The sequence below is a fragment of the Otolemur garnettii genome, unplaced genomic scaffold (genome assembly GCF_000181295.1).
Source record: "Otolemur garnettii isolate 467f Iridium unplaced genomic scaffold, OtoGar3 scaffold00164, whole genome shotgun sequence".
NCBI classification, from domain to species: Eukaryota; Metazoa; Chordata; class Mammalia; order Primates; family Galagidae; genus Otolemur; species Otolemur garnettii.
In genome coordinates this window covers 1,612,295-1,633,310 of record NW_003852559.1, presented here as the reverse complement: position 1 = coordinate 1,633,310, position 21,016 = coordinate 1,612,295, and the positions used below count along the sequence as shown (strand labels likewise).

At 39.0% G+C, this 21,016-nt stretch overlaps 1 protein-coding gene and 1 non-coding gene across 2 annotated transcripts in view; one reads left to right on the top strand and one right to left on the bottom strand.

Annotated features, from left to right (window-relative positions):
* The window catches only part of PDE5A (phosphodiesterase 5A), a 129,813-nt gene that overhangs the window by 79,013 nt on the left and 29,784 nt on the right, over positions 1-21,016 (bottom strand). Inside the window, exon 3 of the mRNA XM_003800072.3 lies at positions 18,109-18,198. Coding sequence (XP_003800120.1) covers positions 18,109-18,198 — 90 coding nt within the window. The remainder of the gene's footprint in view (positions 1-18,108; positions 18,199-21,016) is intronic.
* Positions 1,622-1,731, top strand: LOC111728517. Its single transcript, XR_002775786.1, has one exon. It is a non-coding gene; the product is annotated as a U6 spliceosomal RNA (small nuclear RNA).

The following is a 21,016-nucleotide window of genomic DNA, read 5'->3' as shown; positions in this document are numbered from 1 at the left end:
ATTTAAAAAATAAGAGGATCTATAATTGCTGAAGGTATGCAGAAGTGGAGACCCAAAGGCCGGGTTCCCAGCCGTCTGGGTGAAGCAGGCTGAAGCCCTGACCATTTGCCCTGTGCTACTGGGGAGGGTGGATGCTCCCCGTATGGGCAGGGCAAACACAGCCTCCTGGGGTCAGCAGCTATTCTGCCCCAGGAACATCCTGTGGGAATAGTCTCCCCCTGAGACTGGGTTCCTTCCACACAGGGAAGGATCAGCATCATTCTTGATGCTAGTGGTTATTCTCATTCCTTTGAACAACAACAAAATAACTCCTCTTCCCTCTAAATACTAAACTCCCTAACATGCTAGCTTTTAAGGAATGAGGTAAAAGTCTTAAACCTTTTCCTTTTTATTAGACCTTTCTGTCCCTTGGGATATAGAGATTCAGTCCAGAGACAAACATCCCGTAGCCATTGTGAGTAAAGTCTCCTTATATGCCTCTTAAAAACTGCCAGAGACACAAAGGTTACATAGCAAAAAGGAGCCTGCTGTCTTTCCCATGGCAGGGCAAGTCAGTGTTTACTGTTGTTGTTTAATTTTCCATTCCTCCATTTGTCTGGTTTATTAACATTCTCAAAAGGAGGAAATGGTGTCCATGTTTTCAGCTCCCCACTAGGTGAGAGCTCTGTGGTGGGCACTGTCACATTCCTCTTCTCACTAGGACTTTCTCAACAACACTGTGGGTTGCTACTTTTAATGGAAACTTCACAGACCAGCTGTCCGCAGCACAGAGAGGTGAGGAACTTCCTTAAGGAACCACTGCTCTCAAGGCAGCACTCAAGATCTATTTATTTTTGCCATAAAGTCAGAGCTCTTCCTTTCATGGTCTGCCCTGGATCAATCGAGAGTGAGCTCTAAATTCCAATTAAAAAATTTATATATCAACGTATATTGCAAACTATACTTCATATCAGAATAATCCCACCAATGTGCCCATCTTTACATACAACATTGCCCAAAACGACTGCAGAGCCTGGATCTAAGGCTCTAATAACTAAGATTTATTTTAAGGGTGGTGTCCTGCGTGCTGGCTGCCAGGGGCTGGCCTGCAAAGCACAGCTTGCCCTGGACAGGGCTGTTGGATTTGGACTCCGAAAAACCAGAATCAAGTTTATTGTAGCATTGCCTACACTCAATAATGAGTCCATGTCTCTACAGCCTTGTAAAAGGTTGTGCTAGTAAAGCTTCCTGATAATTACAGGCTAAAGAGGTGTGCCCGTCATTCGTGCCTAATACAAACAGAAGGGAAGTAACACAGCACAAGCAGTAAAAAAGCAAGTTTCATGCATCAGAACACTGAACAGGCTGAGTTGAACTGAGTGTTCACATCACAGCTATTGCCTCTACAGTCTATCCAACCACTGGTTAGCCAAGGAAAGCTAGACATCCACATCGTTTAGCCTAGAAAGCTAAGGGAAAAATGTGTGTGTGTGTATGCAAAGTAATTCTTTACACTGAACAAATCTTTCATATACAAAACATAATTTGTTATATCCTCAAAGCCAAACATAATCTCCAAGTGTTTTATCTCCAAATAGAAGAAAAGCCTGAAAAGCCAATCATATATAAAAGTACAGATGTCATGTGCTCGCTTCAGCACCATATATACTAAAAATTGGAACGATACAGAGAAGATTAGCATGGCCCCTGTGCAAGGATGACATGCAAATTCGTGAAGCACTCCATATTAAAAAAAAAAAGTACAGAGGTCACACCTATAATCCCAGCACTCTGGGAGGCAGAGATGGGTAGATCACTTGAGCCTATGAGTTCAAGACCAGCCTGAGCAAGAGTGAGACCCCATCTCTAAAACATAGCCATGTGTTGTGGTGGGCACCTGTAGTCCCGGCTACTTGGGAAGGTGAGGCAAGAGGATCACTTGAGCCCAGGAGTTTGAGGTTCCCGTGAGCTGTGATACCATGGTATTCTACCCGGGGCAAGAAAATGAGACTCTGTCTCAAAAAATCAATAAATAAATAAAATAAAAGCACAGATGTAGACATCTGCCTCAGTAGCAAAACTCCTTGTTGTAGGTGTTATCAGCAAAAACAGACATGTCCTCTTCCACATAGCTGTGCCAGGTAGTATACAACGAATTAATTACAGGCATACTTCAAAGATATTGTGGGTTTGGTTCCAGACCACCATGGTAAAGCAAATATTGCAATTCAGAAAGTCACAAATTTTTTGGTTTCTTGGTGCATGTAAAAGTTATGTATATACTACACTGGAGTCTGTTAAGTGTGCAGTAGCATTATGTCTAAAAAGAAATATAGACACCTTAATGAAAAAGACTATATTGCTAAAAAAAAAAAAAAATGCCAATGATCACCTGAGCCTTCAGCAAGTTGTAACCCTTTTGCTCGTGGAGGGTCTTGCCTTCATGTTGATGGCTGCTAACTGATCAGGATGGGAGTTCCTGAAGTTGGGGTGGCTGTGACAATTTCTCAGAATATGATGACAGTGAAGTCTGCACATTGACCAACTCTTCCTTTCATGATAGATTTCTCTATTAGCATGTGATGCTGTTTGACAGCATTTTACCCATAAAACTCACAAAACTAGAGTCAATCCTCTAAAGTCCTGCTGCTGCTCCATCAGCTAAGTTTATGGAGTATTCTAAATCCTTTGTTGTCATTTCAACAATATTCACAGATTATTTACCAAGAGTATATTCCACCTCAAGAAAGTACTTTCTTTGCTCATCCATAAGAAGCAACTCTGAAAGTTTCATCATAAGACTGCAGCAATCAGTTGTATCTTCTGGTTCCCTGTCTAATTCTAGCTTTCTCACTATTTCTACCACATCTGCACCTCCTCCACTGAAGTCTTAAACCCCTCAGGGTTGGAATCAACTTCTTCCAAACTCTTGTTAATGGAGATATTTTTACCGTCTCCCATGCATTATAAATGTTCTTACTGGCATCTAGAATGGCGAACCCATTCCAAAAGGTTTTCAATTTACTTTGCCCGATCTATCAGAGAGATCACTAACTATGGCAGCTATAGCTTTTTGAAATGTATCTCCTAAATAATAAGACTTAAAAGTCAAAAGTACTCCTTGATCCATGGGCTGAGAGATGGATTTTGCATCAGGAGGCATTACAACAACAGTAATCTTCTTGTATATCTCCATGGGCACGCTTGAGTGAGCAGATGCATTGTCAAGGATCGGTAACATTTTGAAAGAAAACTATTTTCCTGAACAGTAGATCTCAACAGTGCGTTTAAAATACTCGGTAAATAAAAGTTGTTCCAAAATATCAAAAAGGAGGGAATCCTTCCTAACTCATTCTGTGAAGCCAGTTATTAACGTGACATCAAAGTCAGAAAAAGATGCAACACAAAAAGAAAACAACAGACCATTATCTCTGATGAACACAGATGCAAAAATCCTCAACAAAATACTAACAAACCTAATCTAACAGCATCTCAAATGAGTAATTCACTATGATCAGGTGGGTTTCATCTGAAAGATACAAGGATGATTCAACATATGCAAGTCATCAAGTGTGATTCACCAATGAACAGAATGTTAAAAAAAGCATATGATCATCTCAGTAGATGTGGAATAAGTATTTAAAAATATCCAGCATTTCTTCATGGAAAAAACTCTCAAAATCCTTGGCATGGAAGGAACATACCTCAAAATAATAAAAGCCATATATGACAAACCCATAGCCAACATCATACTCAATGGGGAAAAGCTAAAAGCATTCCCCCCTAAGAACTGGAATAAGACAAGGATGCCCACTCTCACCACTTCTATTCAACATAGTACTGGAATTCCTAGCCAGAGCAATCAAGAGAAAATAATAAAAGGCATCCAAATTGAAAAAGAAATCAATTTATCTCTTCTTGTTGATGGATGGTATGATCTAATGCCTGAAAAACCCTTAAGGACTCCCCCCAAAAGACTCTCAGACTTGATAAACAAATTCAGCAAACTGTCACATTATAAAATCAATGTACAAAAATCAGTAGCACTTCTATATACCAATAATGATGAAGCTGAGAACCAAATCAAGAACTCAATCCCATTGAGTTCTTGAACCAATCAAGAACTCATCCCTCAACTGCCAAGAAAGAAAGAAAGAATAAAATATCTAGGAATATATTTAACCAAGAAAGTGAAAAGTCTCTAGAAGGAGAACTAAAGTTGCTAATGAAAGAAATTGTAGATGACACAAACAAATCGAAAAACATCCCATGTTCATGATTGGAAGAATGAATATTGTTAAAATGTCCGTACTTCCCAAAGCAATCTACACATTCAATGCAATTCCTATCATAATATCAATGTGACTTTTGACGAGTTAAAAAAAATTATAAAATTCATATGGAACCAAAAAACAGCCCACTTAGGCGAAGTAATACTTAGCAAAAGGAATACATGTGGAGGCATCACATTACCTGGTTTCAAATTATTCTACAAGGCTACAGTAATCAAAACTGTATGGTAATGGCATAAAAGGTGACATGCAGATCAAGGGAATACACGAGCAAACCCGGAAATAAAACCATATACCTATAACCAACGGATCTTCGGCACAATAGATAAAAACATACATGTGGGAAAAGACATATTCAAAAATGGTGCTAGAAAAATTGGATAGCCATAGGCAGAAGAATGAAATAGATCCCTATCTTTCACCACATACAAAAATTAACTTCAGATAGATTAAAGACTTAAATGTAAGACTTGAATTCAAGAAATCCTAGAAGAAACCCAAAAGAGGAAAAATGTTCTGGACATTGGCCTAGGCAAACGATTCATGACTAAGATCCCAAAGCAAATGCAAGACAAATAAAAATAGACAAATAGGACTTAAACTAAGAAGTTTCAGTATAGCAAATGAAATAATCTACCAAATAGCAGAAAATACCTGCAAGTTCTCTGTCCAACTAAGAACTAATATCCAGACTCTACAAGGAATTCAAACAACTCTGCAAGAATAAAACAACCTCATCCAAAAGTGGGCAAATGACACAGATGGGCATTTTTCAAAATAAGATAGATGAATACTCAACATTTATTATTATCAGAGAAAAACAAATTAAAACCACCAGGAGACTCTATCTTATTCTAGTCAGCATGGCCATCATTAAAAAGTCAATAAACAATAAGTGGTAGAATAGATAATGGTGAAAAAGGGACACTAATACACGTATGGTTTTGGTAGGGAAGGTAATCAGCATAACTTCTGTGGAGATCAGTATGGAGATTTCTGAAAGAACTAAAAGTAGATCTACCATTCGATCCTGCAGTCTCACTACTGGGTATAACCGCAAAGGAAAATAAATCATTATATCTGAAAGATACCTGCACTTATATGTTTATCACTGTAATTGAAAATTGCAAAGATATATAATCCATTAATTCATGAACGGATAAGGAAAATGTGGCACCAGAGAGAACTACTGAGCCATAAGAAAAAATGAAGTAATGTCTTTGCAGCACCTTGGATAGAACTGGAGGCCGTAATTTATCCTAAGTGAAGTAACTTAGGAACAAAAAATAAATGCCACAGGTTCTCAGTTATAAGTGGGAGGTAAATATGGCTGTGTAAGGACGTACCAACTAGTATAATGAACACTGAAGACATAACAGGGGATAGGAGGGATGAAGTTACCTATGGGGTACAATGTACACTATCTGGGGCGGGTACAATAGCCTAGACTTCAGTACTACATAATAGATATGAAGGTTACTAGGACAGTTTGAGACAGACTGTGTTATGGTCCATCATTTCACTTCCAAGAAACACAGAGGACAGTGGCGTCCTTTTTGACTCACCCAGGCAAGTTTGGACTTGCTCAGCTTATTGGTGTTGCTGGGAGGGCCTGCACAGCACTCAGTCAGCATCAACGTGGAGCTGGGAAAGAGCACTTTCGTGCAATGATTTTCTGAGTTTAAAAGTGGGATAAACGAATCTCAAAGCCCTTTGCAAAGGGCTTTCAGGGACCTCACTCCTGCCTGTGCAATAATTTTTTGGTGGTTTCAAGAATTTAGAAGAGGCTGAAACTTTACTGAAAGATTAGGAGAGGCGTGGGCATCTGCGGCTGCAGAGACTGAGGAAAAACATCACTGTGGTGGATAAAATGGTTGTGAAAACAATCGAGTGGCATTCAAGGACCCTGAAGCAGCATTACAGGCTGGATTGCCGGTAGAAATCCTGCATGATTACCTTGGAGCCAGGAAAGTTTCATCTACCGGGTGCCTCACACTGACAGATGAGCATAAATACATCCATGAGGAATGGTGTGAAGCAATGCTGGTCAGTTCAACAGGCAAGTCTAGATATGTTTCTGACATTACTTGTGATGAAATCTGGATTCACCAGTTTGATCCAGTGAATAAACATCAGCCAACAGTGTGCATTTTTCCCGATGGAAACCTGCCAACAAAAGGGAAGTGGCCCCGAAGTGTTGGCAAGAAAAGGGTGGCAATTCTCTTCCCCCAAAGCAGGTTATGTTGCAACTGTTCCTCTGGAGTGGCAGTTCTCAACCCTCCTAATGCCGCAACCCTTTAATACAGTTAAAAGGGGTGGTGACCCACAGGTGGAAAATTGCTGCTCTAAACATTCACTTTAAATCAAAAGCTAGAAATGATTATTGCTCAGTGGTATACAACAATATGCTACCAAAAGTCTTCAGGAAGCTTTGAGAACAGTGGCCAAGAGAACCATCTTGCACCACGACCATGCATCTGCCCACACAGAGAACATTGCCATTCAGTTCCTGAAGTCCACAGAGGCTAAACATATGACTCATCCACCCTACAATCCTGACCTGGCCCCAGTGATTTCTTGTTCCCTACAGTAAAAAAATCACATCTGTGTAACGTTCTTCAGCCCTGAAGAAGCTGTTCAAGTAAAAGCAGACTTCCAGTACTTGAAAAACATGAGTAAAAAGAGTGTTTTCAAATACCAGCTGCATGCAATTATTTTCATTTTAAAACATGATTACTATGTTAATCAAAATGATTTTATGCATGCTTCTTAATGTTTATGTATCTCAAAACTTTCGTAGTGTCCCCTGTACATGTAATGGAATTCAACTTGTACCCCCTAATTCTATAAAAATTTTAAAAAAGGAAAAAGATAGGTGTGCTGTCATCCAGGCTTTGCTGTCCCACTGATAGATCACAAGCAGAGTAGATTTACTATCATTCTTAAGGGCCCTAGGATTTTCAGAATGGTTGAAGTCAATGGCACTGACTTCAACTTAAAAGTTACCAGCGGCATTCATCCCTCATAAATCAGCCCATCTTTGAAAGCGGGCACTGACTTCTCCTCCCCAGCTATGCCAGTCATCAATGGCATTTCTTCCAAGAGAAGGCTGTTTTACCTATACCAAAAACTTGATTTTTGGCATGGCCACTTTCATCAGTTATCTGGATCACTTGCTACAGCTCCTTCAGCAGCAACTTGCTCCTTCACCTCACACTTTTGTGTTATGGAGCGGGCTTGTTTCCTTAAAGTTCATGAACCACTTCTGCGAGCTTCCAGCTTTTCTTCTGCAGCGTCCTCGCCTCTCTCAGCCGTCAATAATTAACAAGTTAGGGACTTCCTCTATATTAGGCTTTGACTAAAGGGAATGTTGTAGCTGGTTTATTCTTCTATCCAGACCAAACTTTGTCCACTTCAGCAATCAGGCCGTTTGCTTTCTTACCATTTGTGTGTCCACTGGAGTCGCACTTTTAATTTCCTTGAAGAACTTTCCCTTTGCGATCATACCTTGGCTAACTGTTACAAGAGGTCTAATGTCTGGTCTGTCTTGGCCTTTGACATGCCTTCCTCACTAAGCTTAATCATTTCTAGCTTTGGATTTAAAGTGAATGTTTGAACGCACAGAGATTATTGTATTGATCGGCCCAATTTCAATACTGTGTTTCAGTGGGTAGGGAGGCCTCAGGAGAGGAGGAGAGACAGGAGAATGTGGCGCAGGTGGAAGCCTGGGTGAAATATTTCAAGAGAGAATAGAAAGAAATGGAAACGCCAAACACAGCTTGAACAACTCTTTGAAATAGTTTTTAGGGTCATCAGAAAAATGAAGTAGTCTCCGAGAGGAGAAGTGTGGTCCAATGAGTGTTTTGTTTTTGTTTTTAAAATGGTTGAGGGTGGTGCCTGTGGCTCAGAGGAGTGGGGCGCTGGCCCCATATGCCAGAGGTGGCAGGTTCAAACCCAGCCCCAGGCAAAAACGCCAAAAAAACAAAAAATAAATAAAAATAAATAAAAGACCAACTTTAAAAAAAAAAAGATGGTTGAAACAACACCATATTTATAGGCTGGTGAACAGTTAGTAGAGAGGGAAACTTTGGTGACTCTGGACACAGAGGGGAGAACTGCTGAGCCCTGTCTTTGAGCAGCTGAGCTGATGCACAAACTGGTGGCTGACCCTGGCTGGTTCAGACAGTTCATCCCTGGAAGCAAAAGGGAAACCAGAGAATATGGTCTCAGATACAGAAGTGGGAGAAAGAAGCAGGGGAAGTTCTCCTAGGGAAGTATTCTTCTAGTTGCTTTATTCACTGATACAGGAGACAAGGCCATCCACTCAAAGTGGGGATGAGGAAGCTGGGTAGAGGTTTGAGGGTGGAGAAGAAAGAACTAGACTGTTAAAATTTATGCCAAAAAAGTGCTAATTATTTTGTTCCCCATAAACCAGTTTTCTTTGTTGTATGTCTCTCCCTTATTCTTCCATCAGTTTAAGTGTTCAATCTCCCCAATGGAAGCTTAACAAATCCCCCCAAACTTCCTCACCAGCTTTCCTGCCTCTACAAGCACTACTTTCTCAGTGAATGAACAAATACGGAAATGATTTAATTATCCAAATCTATCAAGTGTCAAATTATGTGGCTCTGTGCTAGATAGGAAACAAAGAAAACAGTTCAGACTAATGCTGTGGCCACACAGATCTTTAAATAACAAATGTTTTCAGGCTTAAAAAAAGTCAGCACCTCCTCCACATGACACAAGGGGCCTCCTCCTGAGCCTGCCTGCCTGGCCTCATTTCCAGGCACCTCCCTCCTTCCAGTTTCTACTCAAGCAAATGCTACACCAAAGTAACGGACACACTCTCTCTGCTTTTGGGTGCAGAAAGATGTATTAAAGACATACCAGTGAGCATTCCCTGCGGATATGAAGCACCAAGTACTTATATTTACACACATACCATGATCTCATGGAGAACAGCATTCGTGGTGTAATATTTTAGGTTTTTTTTTTTTTTTTGAGACAGAGTCTCACTATGTCACCCTGGGTAGTAGAATGCTGTGGTGTCACAGTTCACAGCAACCTCCAACTCTTGGGCTTAAACATTTCTCTTGCCTCAGCCTCCCAAGTAGCTGGGGCCACAGGCACCCACCACAAAGCCCAGATTTTTTTTTGTTGCAGTTGTCATTGTTTTAGCAGGCCTGGGTTGGGTTCGAACCTGCCAGCCTCTGTGTGTGTTGTGACTGGTGCCGTAACGACTGTGCTATGGGCACCAAGCCACATTTTAGGTCTTTTAATACCTCAATCATTTGCTACTATACTAAGAGGCAGATGCATCTTCCCACTTTTCTCCTTAGTTTTTCTCTTTTACTTCCCTACTTCCACTTTTCCCACTGGTTAAAGCCAAGCTTGCACACCCACTTACTGCCTTTGTGGAAACCCAGCTCTGTTGCCTTTGGTAGTTCAAGTTATCTTTCAGCAAATAAAAGGTTGAGAAAAAAATGACTTTAAAATAGTATTTTAGTTAATGAGCAGAGTTCCTTTTTTGTTATCTGGCCAGTTTGAAAGAAAGAGAATAATAAATAAAGACTTACATACTATGGAAAATAAATAATAACAATATATTAGTACCGCTTCTGGTGCGTTTAAAATATCTCCATAAATTCTTTGATATTACTCTGTTCAAGAGGCAGGTCCTCTCCATGAACCCAAGCAGAATTTCTTCAGAACAGAACACCACAAGCCTTGGTGGTGTGCAGCTCTGGAGACAAGCCAGGCCAGGTGCTGCTGCCTGCCCCTTGTTCCCTCTCCTCTGCATTGCTGACCCTAGGGAGGCCAGCTGCCACATTGGAGAAGGACACTGAGCAATTTATGGAGAGGCCCGTGTGGCTTGGACCAGGAACTCTCACTAACAGCCTCTTGGAAGTGGACGCTCAAGGACGAGTCACACACCCCCTGCTTATATCCTGACCGCAGCTGTGTGACAGCATGCTAAGCCACCCCAGAATTCCTGAACCACAAAAACTGTGAGATAAATATTTGCTCAAAAACACTAAGTTTGGTGTAATTTGTTATGTCCTAAGAGATAATCAATATAGTGTAGTACTTTTGATTATTCAATATTAAATAATTTTTAATAACCAAATAGATTTGGCATTCTAAATATAGGTCATTTGCAGTATTTTTCACTACTACAAACAGATGCAAAAAATTTAAAAATTTGTCTAAGATCACCATCTCTTGCTTTTTCATCTAAACTCAGCCTAGAATATTAATTTCTACTCTATGACAGAAGAGAGGCAAATTGAAATTTTTACATGAGGGTCCAATAAGGAGGAAGAGCGGGGAGGCCTCGGAGTTCTTCGTGTAAGTGCAGGAGGCCGTGCGCCGCAGAGGGGCAGGTAGGTGGTGGAGCAGCCGGCCCAGAGCTCTCTCTAGAGGCCATGCATTGCCAGAGAGCCACTGCACCCGGCTGCAGGGATCTGCAGCACCCAGGACGGGGCCACCCAGCCCGCCTGGCCCACAGAATGACACGCTCCTCTCCTTCCTTGCCTGGTAGCTCAATGGGGCCCTCCTCACCCTACTTTGGGTGGGCGGGGCAGTTGGCCTCACCAGCAGCACCCCATCCCTGGTACAGGGACACACCCCCAGCCTGTGCCATCTGCTTCCGGAAGGACTTCTGCACCAGCGCCCCATACTTGCCCCACACTGCGTCCCCCAAGACTCCCAGTGCCCACAGCATCTTCCCAAGTCACCCCAGCCCCCCAGGTGCTGAATCTCCATCTGGGACAGCTATGCGGTATGGTGAGAGGAGACAGTCATCACTTAGAAAGTGACCTTACTGCTGGGGGCAGCAGGGAGGTATCTTGGTTTCATCTATAAAGCACCTGGGATCAGGGCAGGTCACCATGACTCTCCCCCATCACAAGGCCTCATTTTGCTGTCATGGAATTACTTTTGCTCTTAAGAAAAATGCACTTTTCACTTGTCACCTCTTATTCTAAGGGGACGAGGGGGCAGAATAAAAGCATTTCTTGCCCAGAAAAAAAAAAAAGTATTTTATACTTTATAAAGCATTGTACCACTGTATCTTCATATGTTAATAGATGAATATAGATGTTCCCATATATACCTATTGAGAGCAGCAATTTCATTAACAATTACCTTAAGTTTTGTAAGAATACATGAAAACATAAAAATTTTTTTAATTATCAAAATCCATCCAAGCGTCTTATTACATAGTGTTGGGTCAGATATTATATAAGAAATTATTTATGCAATAAATAATAAATATTTATTATTCCAGACATATAATATTATTCAGGGACTATATCAGATTTCTCAAAATTAAATTTATAAATGATCTATTAAATTAAAAGTGTAATGCATCCCAACAAGGGATGGAATGGTTATCTCAAAAGACCCAACAAACATAAACCTCTTATTGAATAAAAAGAATTCGGTATAAACCAAATTTTCTGAGCATTCAAAATAAGATATCTATCCTTATTGCTTCAAAATAAGATATCTATCTCCTCACATAGAGCCTACCATTAATTTAGTCTTCAAGTGGTTTTTTTTTTTTTTTTTTAGTTTTTGGCAGGTTGAACCCTCCACCTTTAGTATATGGGGCCAGCGCCCTACTCCTTTGAGCCACAAGCGCCAACCTAGTCTTCAAGTTTTTATTCAACTTTTCTTCTTCTCCTGAATCAGTATTGCAGACTCCGGGATTTCACCTATTAATACTATTTTTTTCATCTGCTGCTCTTAAGAAACATTCTCTTAGGAAAGTGGTCAGCATCTTCATAAAGTATGCTTGTTTATTATTTCAAGGGCAGGAAAGGAACGATGACTCGATGACGTCATCACTATCATGACATCAAGTCCACAGCAAATGGGAACTTTATGGAGCATTTTTGTTTTTCAAACAAAGCTATAAGAAAGAATATGGTGAGAGAATACATATGCAATGAACAATGTATAAAAACACTTAACGAAACAATTCTTTGGAACTAAAATAGATCTAGATCAAGTGACAGCAGTCTGCCAATAAACTCTGCTGATTGTTGCAGTTATCTGTTCATCTGTTTTGACTTAGAACTGAAGGATTATGCATAAAGCTACAACATTTATTTGCTCCAAGTTTACCTGTCAACTTTAAGCAGCCCCAGTGGGTACTGTGAGCATGAGATCACAGACCAGGGCCTCCTGGGCCTCCATCTTCCCTGGAGACCACCATCTGTCCCCAGGAGCATTTGCGTGCTTTTTCCCTTGAGGCTGTGGGATAAACACAGGCTGGTGCTTTCATTCCCCCTTAGAGATTCCTCTCGGTCCCCCAAGTCCAGTTTTTCCCCAACACTTGTGTGTGGAATGTTCCACTCCTTTAGCATTTATTTTGTTTCCTTCTATAGATATTGAATTTTTCATGTACATATCCACCTCTCCAAATTGAAAAACATTTAAAACCAAGTTCCTTCTTGCTTCATTTGTAAAAAATATCTTGACTGCCTAAACCAGTGCTCTCCATATTGCAATGATCATTAGGTGTCAAAATAAGATAATTTAGGAAAAATAAAGGAGAATATTTTTAAATAAGCAGATAGTTATAAAACTTCAATTCTAGAAAACATTTACTTTTGTATACTGCTAGTGGAATTACACACCTGATTCCACGAATGCCTTACTGTGAAATTTTCGGCAATTATTGATCGCTTTGCTTCTTCAAAGTATTTATCTCAAAAAAAAAAAAAAAAAAAAAAAAAAAACCATGGGCAGCACCTGTGGCTCAGGGAGCAGGATGCCAGCCCCATATGCCGAGGGTGTCAGGTTCAAGCCCGGGCCCCAGCCCCAGCCCCCAGCCAAACTGCAAAAAAAAGAAGAAAACACACACAAAAAAAACTTCACAAAAATCAGCTGGTGCTCCTTTAATCTTTCCATTTTTTTTTTTTTTATTTTAAGGAAAGGTAAAAATAACTAGTTACTTAGCTGAGCTGCTCTTTTACCACATTGTAATGAATTTACCCTAACTCCTCAATTTCAGGTATCATATTTGCATCAAAGAATTGCAAGTAATGATGAAAATTATTTCATCATTAAGTATGATGAAATAAAATCAAGATGATAAGATAAAAACAGAGAAGGAAAGAGCCCTGATTCTAACTCGGATTTCTGCTTAATAACTGAGTTTACATTACACAATGGTGTTTAAGCCTAGCCTGAAAGATATTATTGGATATAATCTCCAGGTCAGAACAATAAGAAATTTTCACAGACCTTGCATTATTTCATGTCCTGCCTTCTACTCCCTACCCCCTCCTCTCCAAACAATCAACAGATAAAAAGAAAAAAAATCAGTAGGTCCCGAGTGACACACAGGGCTCTGTGAAGAGTTAATATCTACGGCTGGTTAGACTGGTACAGCCCCTATAAATAAAAAAGAACACTCATCTTCACAATGTCATAACAAGCAATACTTTGGGGAGGGCAGTATTTCAGAAATAGGTCATCTGAGCTAGAGGGAAACAGATGAATTTTTCTGAAATCCTATCTCAGAAATAACTAATGCAAGTGACAAAAATAAAAACTGACCCAAGTATATGGGCCTGAAAAATCCAGATTTAAGTCTGAAAAAAAATGAATAGCTCTGAAAATTCACATACTTTCTGCAATTTTTTTTTCATTATGGTTCACGTGCAATCACGGCTTGCTCTGGAGCACACTGGCTGAGATTACTATGAAACATGCTCTTGTAACTCTTTTATCCCTGGTAAAAATTTCCGTATGGATTCTGCTTAAAGCATTATAGAGGACGTGATTGTGATCTTTCTTTTCATTTTTCATTTTAAAAAGAGTCTGTCTGGAGAGAAGTTTAAACACTAACATTGAAGGGTCATCAGAACACAGACAAGTAGCTCTGATGCCACCATGAGGTCCTGCTTCTGATGGGGCCGCATTAACTACACTGGGGTACCACTCACCTCCTGCACCAACAAATCAATAGTAATTTAAATACTGTTGCAGTGTCTCAAGAAAAGGCTGGGCAGGAGGGAAGTAGTGTGCAGTCATCATCCATAGCAGACTGTTAACCTCTTTTCCATAATATGACCCTATAATCCCATCGCCTATGTTTGAACCTCAGCTTTGCCGCTTTCTCCTTAGAAGCAAGTTCCCTAATTGTTCCGTGTCTCAGTTTCCTCATAAGATAATGACCACTTCCTTTGGTTGTTATAAAGATTAAATGAATCAATATTTAATTGATTCAATTAGGCCCTTAGAGCAGTTTCCATGGAGATTTGCTCCAGAACTATCACCCACATTAACGGTCACAAGGCAGTCATTTCCAAGTCCTTCCAAAGATCTGCTCCGTCCTCCTCAAACCCCTCTCCCATGTACAGCCTGGACTGGCTTTCTTCTCTCCCTTTACAGCTTTTTTTTTTCGTTATTGATTTTTTTCCTACCCAGTAGCTCTTTGACCCTTCCAAATTAATTTTAGCCTCCTGAAGCTTCTTCAGGTATTTTTTCCCTACTTTGCTCATTAAGTCCATTTTCTTAGAAGAGTGCAGAGAGAAGTGAAAACTTATCCTCCATGATTCTTTTCAAAAATGACTGTCACAGAAGTTTAGGAATATCTATGATTCTTACTTTTATGATTAAAAAAAAGCACTCTGGAAGCAACTCAAATGTCTTAGCCATTGGTAAACGCATAAACAAGTTGTAGTATATCCATACCCAGGGAATAAATCACTCAGCAATAAAACAGAGCAAACTCCTGGCACATGCAACAACATGGCTACATCTCACAAGCACTGCGCTAAGGGAAAGAAGCTAGATACAGGAGACCACACTCTATATAATTCCATTGATATGACATTTAAAAAAAAGCAAAACAACAGTGCCGAAAAGCAGGTCAGTGACTGTCAGAGGCTAGAGACACACAGAGATCAACTGCAAAGGAGTAAGGGGAATAGCTGAGGTGGTAGAAACATTCTACATCTTGACTGTAGTGGTGAGTACATCATGTATATACATCTGTCAAAGTTCATCAGAATGTATCCTTAAACTGAGTGAATTATGATGTTCGTAAACTGTATCTCAGTATGGCTGGGGTTTTATTATTATTGTTTGTTGGATGTAAACGATCCTGATCTGTAGTCAGAAAGAAGAAGAACATAAATCCTGACGATACTGCTTCACAAAAGGGGCAGTCCCCTTCACTTTTTCCTGATGACTCTGTTGCATTCTCCTGGGTTCCCCCAATCCCTACTGCTGGAGAGGTTGTTGATGGCTATCTAGAAAGAGTTTAATGAGAGCATAATTTGGGCTGAACTTCTTTACCAATTACAAAGCAATTTTTTTAGGCCATGATTTTAAAGTGTACTTACTAACTAAAAGCCGACCATTGTCTTCTCAAGTGCACAGAATGATAGTCCTTGATTAGCCCAGTCAGATGAAATGAATTGAATTTGAGTTCAGATAAACAACAATATTTTAGTAGAATGACATCTCAAATACTGCAAAAGTCGTCACGTTTTAAAATCTGTTCTATATGGCAACCCTATTAATAACACTATTGTCATCAGTGCGTTTATGGCCTTTTCAATTTTATTTAATCACTCACAATGCTTAGCTAATTAAACTCATTAATTAAGCTCATATTATGTCATAGCTGCAGGTATATTTAGTAAAGACTGCTGGGAACTACCCTCTTAAGAAACCAGGTGGCAATGTTAAGGCAATGACTACCAAAGAAGTAACTGACTCAGGACCTCACTAATAATTTAATCAAATTGTGATCTCCACACCTACTGTTAAGGTCCGGGGGTACTGGTTCTCCAAACCCAGTTGACCTGGTTCCGTTATTCAGCTGAACTAGAAAGTTCAAGGCACAGCAGTAATTGAAAGCAAAAATGAACGGCAACTGAAAATAAAACTGGAGCAGCACAGGCAGCGTGAATAGAGAGCAAAAGTAACCTGCACAAATCTCAGTGTAACAAGGAGAAATTTTATTTAAGCACAAAGAGTAAGCTTAGAGCCCTTCCAGAGAAAGTTGGAAATGGGTCCCTCTCATGATGGAGAAAAGGTGAGAGAGACAGAAACACAGAGGCAGTGTAGAGGTGTAAACACTCTCTTTCACTCAGTTGGAAATTGGTTCTACTGTTCTTTTCTACTGGTCATTGGTTACTGTCTCTTTCTATTGGTCATGGCTTACCTAGGTTACTTCACACCCACATTGTTACAGGCCCTCCAGATTTCCTGGTTCTGTAGGCAGGTTTTCCTCCCATCCTCCGCTTAGAGGATACTAAGAAAGAACCCCCCCCCCGCCTTCTTAGTGTCCTTTCTCATTAGGGCATCCTCAACTTGGTTCTTGTTAGAAAAAGAATCTCACATTCCACCTAGACCCACTAAATTCAGAATATGCATTTTAACAAGATTTCCAGGTGAATCTTATACACAGTAAAATTTTAGGAGACCTGATTTAGAAAGCTGGGTTTCAGGAAAATTCTGTAGCAGTTGTATGCAGGATGGGTTGAAAAAATATTGACTGCTAGTGTAGAAACCCCTTACACGGGCAATTAAAAAGCTTAGGCATTACCTTAAGACCTGAATTCTAGTGCAGGCAGCAGGAATGAAAAGAAAGGAATTGAAATAAAAAACATTCAAATGGGAAAAAAAAATCAGTGGGACTTGGTAACAGAATGAATAGAGGAGGGAAAGGAAAGATGTCCAAATTTAAATACAAATCAAGTAGAAGCACTGTGACTTCTAATATGACTGGCAGTGGTTCTCAACCTTGGCCACACACTGCAACCACTTGGGAGCTTTAACAATGTTGATACCTTATTCTGATTTAAGGTGAAGTCTGGGCATTAGACTTTTAAAATGCTATATTCAGATAAGCAGAATAAAAGAAAAAGGCAGAAGAAAGGGGAACTTACTCTGTCTTTGGAAGCTGGGATGTCCATTCTCTCCCTCCTTTGGACGTCAGAACTCCAGGTTCTTAGGCCCTTAGACTCTAAGACTTAAAATGTTCTCAGGCCTTAGAATTCAGACCTGAATTACACCACAGGCTTCCCTGGTTCTCCAGCCTGAGGACTATGAGTCATGAAACTTCCCAGCCTCCGTAATTTCATGAGCCAACACCCACAATAAATCCCCTCTTATTTATCTATACACATGCTATAGATTCTGTTTCTCTGGAGAACCCTAACACAAGTGGTAATCTTTTAGAATTTTCCGGCAAGTTGTAATGCGTAGTCAGGATTGAAAATGCCCAATTGATACTTTTAGTTTAATTGATAATTTATTAAGTATTTTTTTTTGAAATAAGGATAACATGAAGAGAGAATTCAGTGCTAACAGAATCCAATCTTCAAGTCAGATGAAATATAAACCAACATATTTTCATTTGCTTATTATAATTTCACATTAAAATTTATACAACTGGAATTAGCTACAACTTTCATTTTTTCAAAGCCTCAGTTTGAATCCAAAGAAACCAGGTCTCAACCATTGCAATGGATGACAACTTATAAAATAAGTATTACTCATACACTTAAAATATAATATGAAATAAATTGATTCCAATCACAACCATAATTACATAAGGAAAATGGCCTTTAGGTAAGAAAGTAGGAAATGAGATTTAAAATTTATTTCTGTCAAAGGTCATAGTAAACTTTGTCAGGATTCAACCCTATAACAAAAGTAAATAAAAAATACCAAGCAGAACATTTAAGTACTTAGTACATTATAACTAACTCGTCACTATAACAATATTTCATATATGTATAAAGAAAACTTTCGAAAGAAAAAAATCTTTCCAAGCAATCTTTTATAAAATGGGAAACTGGCTTACCTCTTCCCTGTGATTCTTAATTGGCATACAAAGAATACTTTGTGTCTTGTAGCCTGTAATTTGATCAACTTCTGCATTGAACCGAGGATCCTAGTAAGGAAAAAGAAATTCAATTTAATAACCTACCTGTTCAAAGATTGATTTGATTTTTCTGATTTATTAGATTAGAATTTTCTGATTTATGATTTTAGAAAAAAATCTAACCTTTGACTTGCTTTGGTCCTCTGAGTAACAATTTTAACATTGTGAAAGGCATCAAGTCATACAAGTACATATCATCTTTGACAATGATACATTTCGGTTGTTTTTTATTACCAGCTAGAGTTTATGAGAAAAATTACAGACTTGGACAGATGTTCATAAATAAAATAAAATTCAAAATATTAACCATTTTAAACATCCATACTTAAGGAAAAAGTGGCATCTTTCTGCCTCCATAAAATAATGGGCCTCTCCATCTTGCTGCCTGACTCTCCTGTGCCATCCAATGGAAAAGATCTCTGCTATAATACCTTATTTAAAGACCCATCACCTCCACAGCAATCTTTTCAATAAATGACTACCTCCCTTATAATGGTTGCTTTTACATGTCCTCAGTATTCTGTACTTCTGTCTCAAGTGCTGATAAGAATTTAAGTTCATGTTACACATTAAAGAGATACATGGACTGAGGTTGAGTATAAACAATTCCTTAATCTTTCGAATCTCATTCTCCTTTCACGAGGCACAGCATACACATCCAATAATCACGAAGAACTTCTCGGAGGTGTAAAAGTTCGAAATATGGATTAAGGAAGGGTAGAGTTTAATTTTTTATTCAACTTCTTTAGATTAAGAAGTTCTAAACTTAGGCTGAAAATTCTATCTACAGTTTATTTATTTATTTACTTATTTTTTGGTTCATCACCTTATTCCCAATACTTAGCACAGGAACTCAAAAGCACTTGTTAAATAAATGAAGGAATTCACTAACAAATAATTCCACAGCTATTAAATAGGTGATCATTTCTAATTTCTTATTGTTTAAGGCAAATCCTATCCGTAAGAAGGAAACCACAGTAGAGGACATCAGCAGATACAACTCCAGGAGGGAAGATTAGAATGGAAATAGACATTCCAAAACATAAACATCTGAATGAGTTCCCAAAATGTTACATGTTCAACCCAATGACAGCATCACTGCTCTAAAAAAGTCTGCTTTTGGAATTCCCTTCAGAGAATATGGAATATCCATATTGGAAAAGCTCATTTTTTTGAAGGTCAATTTCTTTTTTGTTTTAATAACGCAGTCACAGTCAAGCTCTGAATGAAGTAGGTGAGTACACTAGATTCCATAAATTGGGGTCAGAAATGAGGCCAATTTTCTCCCGAGAGGGCCAAACTTGGCTTTAAAGATAATTTCAAAAGAAAAGTTATAAAATGGTGGAAAAATCAGTATAAATATTTTATATCATAAACACTACTGCATTTTTGCATTTTCTGCAAACATGCTCAAAGTTATATTATTTGAGACTTGGAGAAAACCTTAGCTGAATGTTTCTAATAAAATAGATCTTACTTTAGCTTTTGATATTGCAAGGTATCTAAAGAAAGCAGATAGGATAATCATGTTGATGAATTAAAGAAGTGAAAAATTATTGACATGGTAATTATTTTATAGACTAACAACAAAATGTGAAAAATCAAAATACATTCTCAGCAGTTATTTTCTTGATGACTATTTTAGTTATAAGACAATTTATAAAGAATAATGTTTAACACTATGATCTAATCAAGCAGGAGAGTTTAACAGATGGAAATTAGTGGCATTTTCAAAGCTTTTTTATGTCCACTGTTAGTTTAAAATCAACAGCAGCCCTGAATTTCACTCTTCATTGAAATGGATGGGAATAATATATCCTTCAAATTCCATTTCAAGGGATGTTCTAAACTCCTGGCATCTCAAAGGGTTTTCCTGTGATAAGACAATACAAACGGAGGACTTCTAAACCCTGTATGTCCAGGTAATACCAGAGAAAAAAATGGAATACTACTATCATAGTGATTATCCTTTCACTGTTTATGAGAACATGAGAGTATGAAAAAAACACAAGCCCCGGATAGACACTTGACATAACAAAGCATCTGGTACCAGACATGCCCTCCTGCTGGAGACAGCTATACAACTAGACAAAATAAGAGACAACAAAGCCACAAACAAGACAGAGGGGAACGAGACCTGACTGTCATACTTTTTATCTGAGAGCGTTTTCCTGCTGTGGAGAAGGTGAGCACTACGGAAGTGAAGGAGCAGTTCCTAAGAGAACGAGGGGAGTTCCAAATTTCTTAAGTGGCTGGAATTTGTAAAGCTGAGAGGCTGTGCTGGGGGTCTGAGGAGTAGATGGCAGGAGAGGGGTGGTAGAACACTGAGAGGCCCTTCACTTTGAACCTGTATAGTGCAGAATTCTAAGAAGATTAGCAGAAGGCTGGAAACTGCATGGTGATACTGTTAGGGAAGGGTTTGGAGATGAAAGTATTCCAACCTAGCCAGACTAGAGAATTCACTTAAGTAGCTCAGGCAATTAAGATAGGGCAAGGCCAATACTTAGGAGTAAAGAGCATACCTTATGGTTGAGGGGTACTCCCTAAAACTAAAATCAAAACTAGAATAGATTCACTCTAACAAATATTATAATAAGACAAAAGCTGACAGAATCAAAAGGACCTGACAGCAATTTTATTGTCTGCCAGAGCAAATCTCATCCCTATTTTAAAGGACGAGGATATAATCTAAATGCTTGGCAATGAAACATACATGATGTCCAACATACAAGCAAAAATTACTACACATGTGAAGAAACAGGAAATTGCAACCCATAGTAAAGAGAAATAATAAGAAAAGGAAAAAAAATGACCCCAAGATGATTCT